The sequence below is a fragment of the Leuciscus leuciscus genome (assembly GCF_965113295.1).
Source record: "Leuciscus leuciscus genome assembly, chromosome: 3".
NCBI classification, from domain to species: domain Eukaryota; kingdom Metazoa; phylum Chordata; class Actinopteri; order Cypriniformes; family Leuciscidae; genus Leuciscus; species Leuciscus leuciscus.
This window is the reverse complement of record NC_138727.1, coordinates 35580055-35594735: the sequence shown is the minus strand read 5'-3', so window position 1 is coordinate 35594735 and position 14681 is coordinate 35580055. Positions and strand designations below refer to the sequence as shown.

The 14681-nt window shown below is 38.9% G+C and overlaps 1 protein-coding gene across 4 annotated transcripts in view; it reads right to left on the bottom strand.

Moving 5' to 3' along the window:
* sorcs1 (sortilin-related VPS10 domain containing receptor 1) overlaps positions 1-2252 on the bottom strand; it is a 216814-nt gene extending 214562 nt beyond the window's left edge. For all 4 annotated transcript variants that reach the window (XR_014204231.1, XM_082163349.1, XM_082163351.1 and 1 more), the window contains exon 1: positions 876-2252. Coding sequence is in view for 3 of the 4 variants with exons in the window: in XM_082163349.1 (XP_082019475.1) it covers positions 876-1556 (681 nt within the window). In the remaining variant the exon portion in view is untranslated. The remainder of the gene's footprint in view (positions 1-875) is intronic.
* Positions 2253-14681: the final 12429 nt, after the last annotated feature.

The window sequence follows — 14681 nt, the reverse complement described above, 5'->3', positions numbered from 1 at the left end:
AACTAAAAATGTATTGAAATTTTAAAAGTGCATTATTGTTTCCTTGTTCTGCACAATTGCCTAAAAAACTGTATCATGTTTGCAATTTTACATTTGGTGTTATTAATAAAATGCATGTCATTGTGGATCTGTATGCAGTGGGTTTCATTAAGTTATTCTCTCAGTATCTCTGCTGAAGTGTTTCAGGTAACAAACAAGACCCCTGCATCACCTAAAAATATCCCAGCAGAAACACACACACACACACACACACACACATCCAGCCAACATAAGCTGATGTGCTGTCTGGTTTGAAATGGTCTCATAGCCTGGCCAAGCTGGTGTTTAGCTGACTTAGACAGTCGACAAGTTAGTCCACAGACCAGCTTAAAAGTGGCGAAAATCCCTTTAAAAACACACAGCAGACCAGCCTGGCCAAGAGAGTATTTTAAGCTGATTTAAAGTGTTTTTGTTTTTATTTAGTTTGGTCTTTTTTTCTTTTTCTTTTTCTTTTTTTTTTACAGCTGGGATTCCAAAGCAACACAGTTGACTCTTAACATTCAAAAGAGATGGTGAGTCAACATCTCAACATCACAAACAATCATAAGTGGGGAAGGTGTTGCACAGGAAAGTGTCCTCCATTATAATCAAAGACTACGTCAGTTTAAAAAAAAAATCAAACCTGGCGTGAAACGCATATGAAGCAATCTCTTGGACATCAACAATGGACATCTGTTCATCTCTGCACCCCAAACCCCTCACACAGCCTTTACACGGACACAAGCACTTTCGGAAACACTCGTTTAGATCCCAATGTAGGGATATAACTTCGAAAGATCTCAGCAGTGTTTTCACAGCTTTAACAAAATAAACTGCGTGTTTGTTTTTTCACTTACGCTGCTGTTTTGGCCGGACCAGTGCACCATGGCTTGGTTGTGAGCGGAATCCCCTGTCAGTGCAAAGGTAGAGCTGGTAAGTTTCAGCTCCTCCTGTCGTGATGTGGCCGTTCTCCGCTCTTCCCTGTTCCACCTCAGCTCAGAGCGGCGGACGCGGCGGACGCGGCGCGCAGCTGGCGCGGTGCTGTTGCCAACAGGCGGAAGAGAGCGCGCACCTGCGGGCAAACCGGGTCCCTGGGTGCTTCTCCGCACTCGGTGATGATGATCTCCAGGGGCTGAACCTTGAGAACCTGCCCGTTTGAGATTATAAACTTTGCCATTACTGCGCATCGACTTCCATTTATCATCGGGAGGCATTTTCTCTGAGCGAAGCCTGTCTGTATTCCTTTTACGCACAGAGTGAGCGTGTTCGCCGTGTTCGGTCGCTACGCAGTCGGGCTGAGCAGTTTCAGCACCAGCCGAATTAAACAGCGCCGTTGACCCGTCTCCATTTTTTCCACTAACTTTACCAGAGTCGACACCACTCTCCATCCTCACCAATAATTCCCGACCGCTCCACTTATCCAGCAGGTGACATGACCTGCAAGTTATCACTGTTTTGGTCACCGGAACCCAAGCGAACAAAACCAAAAGCAGGGTGCATAAAGCATTAACCCGGCAATATCTGATCCCCCTCTCCATCGCTGATAACAACAGGATACAGTGTCCTTTTCCTCTATTTAGCGTCAGTTATTGATGGAAACAAGTCCTCGTACAAGTTGCAGCGCGGTGAGGCAGCCTCAGTTGAGATGTTGTGGGAAAAGTGCTATTCAGCGAAGCGCTCCAACTTGAAGGATTTGATCAAATGAAGCTCTACACTCACTGAGGGGAGGAGCTCGGGGGATTACAGAGGAGAGCAAGACCATAAAGACACGATTCTTTCCAGCGCCACAACATTCAAATTCACCCAGACATTTTCCAACAATGCATTCTGCAATAAAATATACTGACGCAGTTGGAGTGATTTCGTTCGTCGCATTGATTCTCGGTGACGGAACTTTCAGACGAACAGAAAACGAATTTCACTCAGAGCTTGAGTAAATCAGAGAGACAAGACGTTTGTCTGGATGTGGGAGTTATTAGCTGTTTATAGGGTAGCCTACTAATAGCAGTGTGCAAATTAAATGACGACTTAAATTAATTTCTGATAGCAATTTTCTCGCAGTCGCGGAAACGAATTGTCAAACGTCTTAAACCATTTTAGTGGTATACTTGTGACATGTAAATGTGATATAGCCTAATGTTAAACAATAATTACGATGTGTCATCGATATGTTACCATATATACGAACGCTAGCCTACTTCTATTATCGTCCATTTAGTGTTCTGACGAACTTATAAAACTGTGGTGGTTCATGAAACGAGCCTATTTATAAAACTGTGGTGGTTAATGAAACTAGAAATGTGTCTATTCGATATATAAATAATAGGCTTTATCTATCTGACGTCCTAAACTTCCCATAGCCTAATTAGAAACGGATACCGAGGATTTACCAAAGAATTTCAATTCGAGATTAATTTGATGTTCTCGCACGTCTCTGAACAAATTCGCATTCTTCACAGCATCCTTTGGATCGATGAGCGAATTGCAAATGGATCTGATGCGCATCAATCAGGTTTTTGTGTCTAGAGCTGTGCTCCAATTTCAAGACAACAAACTTAACAAATTAACTATAGGCTGACTCCAAGGCAGATCTCGAATTACAGTGTAGCCTATAGGCTGCACACAGACTAAAAAAAACAACAACAAAAAAACCTTTCCATTAAGACAACATAGTACACAATTCTACACCTCACCAATTGCAAAATGCATTAAATGGGTTATGCTGAATGCAATCCATACCAGATCTGCAGATGCTATACTATTAATGCCTTCAGGCTCAGACAGAGACTCTCAGTGTCAGTGTATCTGCTTGGAGAGAGAACTACAGATGCCCTGCTGCATCAAACCATTAGTAAACATGTCTTCAAAAATAAGGAATAGTCATTATACAGATTAATTCACCAACCCACATTACACATTTCCCTTCCATAACTTATTAGGGAGAAATACGTTTTGTTATGATACTCATACATACTACACAGGATAGAGCTCATTAAAACATTTTCTCACTCTCACGCCTTTTTTTTACTTTAGAACTGAATTGAATGCCCACTTTAAAGAAAATCTTTGTTTATGTAGCAAATGTCAATTCCAAGAGAAGCCATAAGATTATCTCTCGCTCCCATGCTCATCTTCTCTTATAATGTCCCCGATAAGGAAAATGCTGTCTAAAAATACAACAATCTGAAAATATATTGGATTTTTCTTTTTCTTTTGATAACTGAATACTAAAACGGAATTTGTTTTGACTAAAAATCATGTAAATACACTGCCTGGCCAAAAACGTAAAAAAAGGCAAATGGTTAAGAGTCAATGACTGAATCATTATTGATGTGATTTTTAGCATTTTAGCATGTTATATTAGCCTGGTTAAAACCAGACCATTCTCAGTAGTAGCCTAACTGAGTTATGGTCTGGCAAAGCTCCATAGACAAATCATTTCCAAAGGGGCGTCACCAACGGACGTCGCTCAAATGCCTCTCGGCGCAGTTGGATAGACCTAAAACTCCAAAAACCAATCAGAGCGATCGTCATGTGTAAAGCATTATGCTGCGTCCCAATTCGCCTATGTTACACTACGCCATCAAAGTATACTCTTTTTGTGAAGAAAATGTATTTACTTTTGAATGTGTAGCAAAAAAGTAGGCAACTTTTGGACATACTACTTCATCATCTTTATCGGACGGATCTGTCGCGTGCATCCCGTCATGTAAATGCCCTGTCAATCATCTTGTCACAGTTAAAATCCTCTATTAAATCTAATTTAATTTCCTACCGTTTCGGAGAGAAATGTAGTAGCATGTTCATCTGCCAGTGGGTCTTTCATGGAGACTGTCCTCATGTGTTTGCAATTTGAATATAATAATGCTGCATTTAAAAGTTGGTGCGCTTCACCAACGGAGTGGACGTCGCTCAAATGCCTCTAGGCACAATTGGATAGGCTAGACCTAAAACCAATCAGAGCGATCGTCATCGTGTAAAGCCCGCCTCAACGTTTCTGATTGGTGCCGCGATTTCCACGGCATGGAAATGGCCTTGAATGAGCTCTTTGCCAGACTTACTTGCAGAGCAAATCTAAATTTGCCGGAAGTTGTCTGGGTTTTCCCAGGCTAATGTTATATGTTTGGCAACAGTTCTTCTAACATTAAATTGATGAAGTGTGTATTTAATTTCTTAAACAATCATGTAGGAAAACACATCATGGTCATATTCCAGGATGACAATGTCAAGATGTATCCACTTAAATTGTGAAAGAATGGTTGGGAGGAAGCATGAAGAATAATTTTCACACAAGAATTGGCACCTCTGAGTCCAGACCTTAAATTCACTGAAAGTCTTTGGGATGTGCTGGAGGAGACTTTACAGAGTGCTGGACTCTTGCATTGTCAATACAAGATCTTGACCAAAAACTGATGCACCTCTTGATGGAAATAACATCACAACATTTATTTGAGCTTTGCAACAAATCTATTTTCCCTCACACATAACTAATTACGTCTGAAATTATGAGATCGATCCAAGGATTCCAAAAAAAACATGATGACCAAATGACCTCAAATCTGACCTCAAAGTTCAGGCTAAATTTTCAAGTGTTTAGTATATAATATAACATGCATACGTTAATTGTTTGTGCATGTTACTCTCTATCTCTGTCTGCCTCTGTGCCATTCCTATATGAGTTAAATCCACCGCCTTGTCATTCCAAAAGCATTAAAATGACTAACAGCTAGACAGGCCTAGACTCACAGTATTAAATAGATATATTGTATTGGATTAATAGCACAGCTATGGACAGGCCTCCAGAGATGAGAACACACTCATCACTTTCTCTCTTTCTCTCCCCCTCTCTTACATAGGTGCTCAAGAAGACATCATGGTCCATCATCTTATATCCCCCCTGCACATCCCAGAAATCAATGCTATTTAAATGTGATCTACCCGACACATCTGTTAAAACCAATGGGGATATTTGAAGGCCTCGCTCTGTGAGCTGAGAGCAGGTAAGAGTGATAGAAACTCTTGGCACATAATAGCACTTCCTGGAACAGATCTCTCGGATTTATACGATTTATTTGACGGACAGAGGGCTGAATGTCACTGCTGAAGTCTTTTTATTTTTTGCTTGCAGTCAACTGGTTTGACTGTGAGAAGCAGCTCCTTTCTGGGAATACCAGACACTTCTGCTGGTATTTGTCAAATTTGCACTTAAAATGAGCCGTGTCATCAATCCGAACAAGTTCTTCTATTCTGCCTGGCAGAATTCTGGGAGTGAAAGTTTCAAGGTTTGGATTCATGTCAAATTAGGCACAGGTTTCAGCCTGTTGTCATCCGTGTTCCCAGGGCAACAGCCAAGGATGGCTATTACAGGAACAGTCGCAGATATCATGAAAGCCAAAAAAGGCACAGATCATAGTAGAAGAACGACAGAGCTCACATATTTGATTGGTGCTCAAAGCAAGGACGTTTGTTTTAGTCTTGGCTGCCAATGACTTGTGTAGCAGCAACAGTTGGGAGACCAATAATTAGCTAGCACATGACTCACAGAGGCTTCGCATCAAAGAAGAAACTGAGAACAAAGCAACAAAAAAAACAGGGGAAAAAGAAGAAAATACCAGACAAACACCCAAGGCTAAGCTATATATGCTGTAAAAACCCTTTGGTTCTCTTGTCCCGACGAGATTGTTCTTTTTAATAGAGCTATTTCCTCACATTATTTGGTATTCTTTCTCTGTAAGGTCCAGTGGGAAGGTCAGGAACAATCGCAGAGATGGATCTCATCCTGTAATATTTAAACTGAGTTCAGACTCTTGATGCTTGCGCTCTCTCACACTCCCTGTAATAATTCATGAAAAATTCATAGCAGAATCTCACCATAGATATAGTATAGGTTTAGGTTAGTATTTAAGTCTTGATTAGAATGCAAGTCACGCATTCTGAATGGCATTTAAATGATTTGGGCAATTACTTGAAATTCAGTTCATGCTTGTCTATAAAATACAGGGGAAAGATCTTATCAAAATTCGACAAATAAGGCAGATGCTATTTGCACCCTGGTGTAAATAGTGGGAAATGGCATTTGCAGCATGCTGTGAATAACAAAATAAATACTGTATATACCTACTGCCAGACAAAATGCAAATAGTTTGGATATATATTAAGCTGAGCTCAGACTGGACACATTAAAGGGATAGTTCACCCAAAAATAAAAATGATGTCATTAATTACTCACCCTCATGTTGTTCCAATCCTGTAAGACTTTTGTTCCTCTTCGGAACACAAATGAAGATCTATTTGATGAAATTTGAGAGATTTCTGTCCCTCTATTGACACCCTACGCAACTACCACTTTGACGCTTCAAAAAGTTCATAAAAGGATCGTAAAATTAATCCATATGAATTGAGCGGTTTAGTCCAAATTGTCTAAAGAGACTCGATCGCTTTATGTGATGAACCGATTTAATTTAGGCTTTTATTAACCTATAAACATTGACCCAGCTCATCCGCACCTGCTTGGCAAGCGAGAACAAGCCTCTTGCAGAAGCTCAAACGTGTTGCATAACATGAGATTGAATCTCATTGGTTCTTACAGAAGCTCAAACGTGTTGCGTAACATGAGAATGAACCTCATTGGTTCTTACGGAAGCTCAAACGTGCTGAGTAACATGAGAATGAACCTCATTCTCGTTTTATCTGTACAGAGTCACAACGTGGCTGCGCGGACGCAATAAATCATTATGTATCATAATTTTTTAAGGCCAGACAAGTAGTTTGTTGAGGGTTGATTTGTAAAGAAGGACTACACGCCAGCGCACATATATATTCAAACGCGCATACCTATGGACTGAACATGTGATGCGCATGTGCGTGACGTCTGTGTTTGCACAGAGGTTGCGTAGGTTTGCGCAGAGATAACCGATAATTGTTTGCATAAAAGTGGTAGTTGCGTGGCTGTCAATGGAGGGACAGAAAGCTCTCAGATTTCATTAAAAAGATCTGTCATCATTCACTCACACTTATGTCATTTCAAACCCGTAAGACTTTCGTTCATCTTCGGAAAACAAATAAAAAAGATTCATTTTTGGGTGAACTATCCCTTTAACTGTTTGTTTCAGAGGCTATGTTTATATGGAAAACTATTGGTCTCATTATAAATAGCCCAATTATTATTTATTTTTTTTACAATGGCTCCTTCTCAGCTATTCCATATTATACAGCTCCTAATGTATAAATTTGTAATTCAGCTCATGCAACTATCCAAAGTAGTATTTTTAGTTCCTTATGAGCAACATGGGTTTAAGAATGGTGACCATTCATGAATTGCAAAATGATGGTCACTAGCCCTGGGGTGCGTTTCCCGAAAGCATCGTTAGCCAACTATGGTCGCAAGTTCCGTCGTTATCAGCATAGTTCAACGATTTGGTGTTTCCCGAAACCATCGTTCAAACGAACGTTCGCAAACAGCATCGCAAACTTGTGTGGTTGGAACGTTAGAAGCATAGTTTCTAGTTTACATTAGATGTAGACTGAATAAATCCTTATCTTTAGCAAAATAAGCAAGCTGACATTCAGTACAACCCGTGTTATTTATTTAGAATACATACAAATGTAATTTATGTCTTTTAGTTTGTCAAGAGATTTAAAGCACCGTTTTTGAAGACTGCGCATGTGCGAACGTGCTCTACTATGTAAGAACGAGCCAAATATTGAGTCTGGTAATAAAGCAAAATAACTGAGAAAAATTAGAAATGGTATTCAGATGCCATGTCTGTAACTTATATGACAAAATCTAGCGTTAATTCGATCTCAAACAGATTAATTAAAATAAGTTATTAGTCCACCACGTGCGAGACGTCATAAACCAACGTGGTTGAACGATACTTTGCGACAGACGGTTTCGGGAAACAGTCGTGACTAGCTAGTTGATTTCTCCAACGATGCATCGTACTATGGTAGTTAAGCAGCGAGCTATATAGTTGTACGGGAAACGCACCCCAGATCTGTATCTACCACTTTAATCCACCACAAATTGCATACTTCATCTTTAACACTTCACTTTATTATTTTTCTTCAGACTTTAACCATGATGCTTCTGTAACATACAGAACAGAACAGTTAGATAGCCAATTAGAAAGTCATGTAAACTGCTTAATCTCAATATTGTCGTATTTGGGAATGAGACCAATATGATTACTGCAGTCCATATGAATATAGTTACTGCCTGTAAAACCAGCAAAGCTAACCCATACGGTTCTCATTGTAATATCAAAAGCGAGGCTTGCCAGGATGCCAGCTGCTCCGTACTCGTGAATTTCACCAGCAGGACTTGAGTCGCTGTTGTTTCAACAAATTTACTGTGGCACCTGCCGATCCAAACCCCAGGTAATTCGGCTTCCTTTCCGCCAACCTACACCATCCTCAGAACCTCCAGTAATTATTCGAGAAAAAATGGTTAACGTTTGATTTCCAGACAAATGCAACAGTCACTTCTGCACGATGAATTAATTTACCCCCCTTTTCACATTAATCTCTTACTGGAGTCTGTTATTTGGCTGGAAAACCTTATAACTCAATCTGACAGATAAGATTATGCCACTGAACTATAATTTGGTGTGTGTTTTTTCCCCCCAATCATCAAGACCCTAAATCATATCCAGCACTCAACAATAAGAGAATCTCAAGAATGAAATGTGTATTACAACAAAAACACTGCAGCAAAGTATATTGGCTGTTTTCTGACAGATTATTAACTAGCATTTTTCTCAAGGGTAAATTAAATGAATCTTCAGATTGCTTTGGCCCATTTAACATCATCTTTGGCAATGCTCTTCATATAATTCAAATATATAAATATTTAAAATTCACCACAGTTTCAAAATTGAGCCAAATACGAAGCTAATATGAGAGTCATCTTAATTTAACACTATTTTGATGGCCCACTTTAGACATTCCACCAACTATAAGTAACTTTGCAAGTACATGTCAACATATTCTACTAACCCAAACCCTAACCTGAATGTCTACTAATACCAGTTGACATGTAGTTGCAGATTAATGAGAGTTAGTTGACATGTAGTTGCAAAGTTACACATAGTTAGTAGAATGTCTAAAGTGGACAATCAAAGTAACAAGTAACCAACCTTAAACAAAACATTTGTTTGTGCATATTTTGTGCAATTCAACATGATGTGGTGAGTGGCCAATTCAGTTCAAATTCCAAGATAGAAAACCAACTCTCACATTCAGAATTTTGCACTACCCTGCTATCCCACAATTCAACACAACCCACCGCACCATCGGTTGGGATGTAATTGGGCAGCCCAGATTAGTGCAGTACCTTTGCCCTTCCATTTACTTTGCTTCGACTACAGGTCTATTACCCACCATGAGAACAGCAGTATTTCCTTTCCCCAAATGCTCACCTCTTTCCATTCAGGCACCTGCATCAGTGCCTGTCATTCAAACTCGCTCTCCTCCTGTGGTTTTGATGGCTGCAAGTGCACCTGCAGTGTCTCCTCCTTTTCCCTGCCGCTCAATCTCTTACAGCCCCTACATTTTCTACCTGTTGGGCCCTGTCAGCCCATCGTGGTTTTTAATGACTGCTAACACAATTTCAACTGGTGAGTTCATTTGCCTTCCACTGTGGTTATGGGTGATTGCTACTGTACCTATTTTCTATCCAGTCTACCAATCACCATCCTCATTTTCTACCTCAGCTAGCTGGATTCCCTGAGTATAAAGTGCAAGAACAACCAGAAAGCAAGTGGCTTATATTGTCTGTATCTCATGTTTGAAGTTTCACGCCACCTCTTTTGCAATCTTGGTGGCTGCCACTGAATTCGCAATGCTCCCTTTGCACTCTATCCCTCTTGGATTGATTTTATGTTCATTCATCCAGCATTCTCTCAAGTTCCATTCCTTTTCCCCAATCCAACTATATATCAATTTATGACAGTAGTCAACATTGCTGATAAAAAAAAGTGTTGTCATACAATCAAGTCTAAAACAGTGGTACACTTCAAATGCTCAGTATCAGCGCACTTATTCTTGGCTCATTTTGAGTTGACTTAAGAACGGCTCAAACAGATTTAGGTAGATTTGTGAATGAATTGCTCAGACTCAAAAGATGAATCTATCCCAAATTGGACATCACAAAATAGGGTTTAAACTGGGATTTTGGAGAGCCCAAACATATGGTGGCTGAAGCAAATAAATGTTGGATTAACAACATAAGTTGCCAATAATTTTTTCTTGTAATGGATGGAAGTTTTGGCCCAATTGAATCCTTGCCTACAATCGGTTTCTAGAATGAATCTCCTTTCAGGAATACCAGCAAACCTTTACTTTGGTTGCCCTAGATGAGCTTTCAATACTTCCATATGAATTGTGAAAGCATATTAACCACTTCATTAAGCATTTATGTAATAAACATCGATCAGAACGTCAAAGCTAGAAATAGTTTTGGGAGAGAGCTCTCACTGCTGATGGATTTAACCAAAAGTGTTCCTGCTAAAATACACAAAAATGTTAACCTTTACAACCTTCACACGATTCAACCACTTTCAAAATTTCTCAACCATGCACATCAAGTTCACATAGCTATAGCTCTCAATTCCCTACATTGTTCTCTATCAGAATATGCTTAATAAAATATCTCTCCATGGTCCAGATATTCAATTATTAAAATACTGAATTAAAACATGAAGGTAAAGTCTTATACATACTGTACATAAATCTGAACAAGCACAATTAGACCAATTGGCTTCAACATTCAATGCCAGATATTATTTATTTATTTAGCATTATCTTATCCAGCCTCAACTTTAGGAGAAATGAAAGCTTTAGGGTAAGCTTTTTACATCACTTATTACCTTCACATCTAACCAATCGTGTTCTAATACTTGCAGTATAAAAGATCGGTACTTCCACATGTTTGAGTTTGCAGATGCTGACGCCATCAATTAACTCCATCCATGCCATCACCACCAGGATAGTCCCTTCCCATACCATCCAGGGGGTCGGCTGCGCCCCTGCCTTCGCCTTTAGGCAGGAAATGCAGATTCCGTTACCCTCGGATTGCGAGCTACGGACAGGGCCTACGCCAAAGAACTTTATATATACTTGCTTGCTGGGCTGTTAATAAATGTATGCTTTGTTATGCTATTTTGCCTCCCGAGTCTTTCTGGTAGAACATCTTTTCACCATGAATAATGAATGATTCACATTCAGACACTGTTTTTAGGAACACCCCAAACCCATCTTGCAGTTTTAAGATGTAACAGCCAGTCTCGACTCCAATCATCAAAGCAGCTACACGGGCACAAATGCATTCAGACTCAGACATTACACCCACGGATCACCCACAGTTCCTTTGCTGACCGTCTGATGCATATTGCCACACAAAAGGCAAGAGCTGGAAGAAATTGCCAGTTCCAACCTCCAGGAGTCACAGTGTCTTTTATAGGATACCAAGTTGATACTATGAGCGCTTTTAAGGGAGAAAGAAACTTCCAAGTTACTGGCATCTATAAGAGATATTCATAGTTTTGTTTGAAGCACTTTAGCTGCAAGTTCACTAGCTGAACTGTATATTAATTTTAAGTTATAATAATAATCTCCACTTGCTATCTATTTTTAAATACCGAATTGCTGTGTAGTAATTTTTTTTTTTTTTTTTTTTTTTTTTTTTTAATGGCACTTCAGTGTGTACCATTTCACAAAATGATCTTTAATATACATTTTAACAAAAACTGTGATTCGTTGCTTTTTATGACTGTAAGACCCTTTCAGGCCAGTTCTACCCAAAAGTGGGTTTATGGCTAGAACAAGTTGCAAACAAATTTACCAGGGAAAATGTTGAATTGGCTCACAAGTACAAATGTGAATTGGAATGACAGGAATAGGAATTTACTGACTCAAATTCTATCTATCTGTCCGTCCGTCCGTCCGTCCGTCCCGCTATCTCTATCTATCTATCTATCTATCTATCTATCTATCTATCTATCTATCTATCTATCTATCTATCTATCTATCTATCTATCTATCTATCTATCTATCTATCTATCTATCTATCTATATATCTATCTATCTGTCGATCTGACTGTCTGTCTGTCTATCTGTCGATCTGACTGTCTGTCTTTCTGTCTATCTATCTGTCTGTTGATCTGACTGTCTGTCTGTCTAATTATATGTCTGTCTGTCTATCTATCTATCTATCTATCTATCTGTCTGTCTGTCTGTCTGTCTATCTGTCTATCTGTTTGTCTGTCTGTCTGTCTGTCTGTCTGTCTGTCTATCTATATGTCTGTCTGTCTCTCTACATATCTGTCTGTCTGTCTGTCTGTCTGTCTGTCTTTCTCTCTGTCTATCTATCTATCTATCTATCTATCTATCTATCTGTCTATCTGTCTGTCTCTCTATCTATCTACATATCTATCAGTCTGTCTGTCTCTCTATCTATCTATCCGTCTGTCTGTCTGTCCGTCTGTCTGTCTGTCTGTCTGTCTGTCTGTCTGTCTGTCTGTCTGTCTGTCTGTCTGTCTGTCTGTCTGTCTGTCCGCACATCCAAACATTCAAGCGAGGCTGTCAAGCCAACATTCAAACTTTGTCTTGACAAATTTCGTTTTTGTTAAAAGTTTAGCTTTTTTGGTAGTTAGTGATTAATTTATATCCTTTGCATTTCAATCAATTTTAATAGCAATAATAGCAATGTTTCAGTACTTCAGTTCAAATTCAGGAATTTCATGAGAATTTAAAAAGCATTGACATTTCAAATCCTAATGGTGCACAACCCTGACAACCCTGGCACATGTATATTTCATAACTACCAGAGATTGTCCACATGCAAAACTCTGAAATTGACACAGCAAACACACACTCTCTTGAGTTGAGTGTCAAGCTCAAGACCTGTCATTACAACTGACTAACCAAACTTTCCAAACCTTTTCTATTTTTGCAATAGAGGGCAAATGCCACTGGCAGCTCTCTTTAATATAATTCTACCTATCATTTTCTGCGTCTCGGTTTTTGAAACATATCATTACTTATAACGTTATAGCAGTTGAGATGATTTGTGTGAGCAGCTCATCGTTGGCATGAATAATATTCAATTGTCTCGACAGGCTATTTTCCTCACTAAAGTTCTGAGAAGTCTGATTGTCTTTGAATACATATATCTGGAGACGACTCAGCCTACTGAATATTGCATGAACCTTTGCACTGTACAGAGTACCCATTCATATGATTCCCCCAGAGGACATATCCCACAATGCAATTCCCGGGTATTGCCATAGTGCCAGTGAGCCATATGCATTCCCAACTAATGCGGCTAATCCTTCCTGTTCTTTTTCCATTTCCCATTTTGAGGAGTACTGTTAGCGTCAGTTGCCCTGACTGATGCTACAGATTTATAAGTGAAATTCTTCCTTACCTAGCAATCTGTCATCAAAACGAACGAGGAAAGCAAGAATCCTGCGAGACAGAATCATATTTTCATTAAAAAGTTCAGGTTGCATTACAATTGCAGATATCTTTGCTGACATCTACAATTACATGCTAATGTATTTTTGCAAAAACCCTTTTGGAAATCAGTGTCTTTTCCCTCTCACTCTCTCTCCCTCTTGTTTTCAGAAAACCAGGTACGACAGTAGCGCGATAACACTTTATCTGCCTGATTCAACTGTAAATCCTCTGTGAGCGCTTTAAAAGCTTTCCCACGGGGAGTAAAATATTCATACTAGCACTCGTGCGTTACTAGTCATGTGAGAGTGCGACAACCACAATAATTAATGAGATTTTGTTTCAGCCGACAGTACTATCTGTCAAATCAAGTAGAGTGGCAGAGAACGATACTCCAAATTCTCAAAATGTAATTCTGGTTTGATTATGATTTGATTTAGGCTCTAATAGTATGATAAATTAAATTAAAGAATTAAAAAAATCTGGGTTGTTTCAACCCATGTTTGGGTCAAATATTGACAAACCCAACCTTTGGGTTTAAAAATAACGGTTTGGTTTGTCCATATTTGACCCAGTAAGAATTACTTTTTGTTGGTAGATTAGGGTTATTTTGACTGCTTAAGTATGTTGAATGATAGTCTTAGAAAAAAAAGGTTCGATGGAGTTTCTATTTAGAACCCTAGGATTCTTGACACAATTTTAAAGAACGATTTAAGCCAAAAAGGTTCTATATGAGGGGAATATCTAAAATGAATACTTTAATGTTTAAAGGGTTATTTCAGGGGGGTTTTTTCTACTGATAAAGGATGTTTACAAGCTGTTCAATTCAATTAAAATCAAAAATGAATAAAAAAAAAATAAAAAAAATGTGTTGCTAATTTTTAAATGATGCAGCTTTTCAGTGGCACATCTATTTATTGATTGAATAGCGTTGACACTGCAACAATACATTGATTTCATCCGAGAATATTTGAGCAATCAAGTTTGGTATGTTCAGCCATTTATAATAATAATAACTAGCAATTGCAGATTGAGAATGAATGACACTTTGAATCACTTCTCTTCAATAAATTGCTCTGAAATGGTTCTGAAAAGATACGTTAGAATCTTTGGAATCATTTGAAGCTGTTCCTCAGTCAGTAAGCAAGATGCTTTAGTTACTTTTAAAGGTAAAAAAAAAAAAAAAACTTTCAACACTACATTTTAAC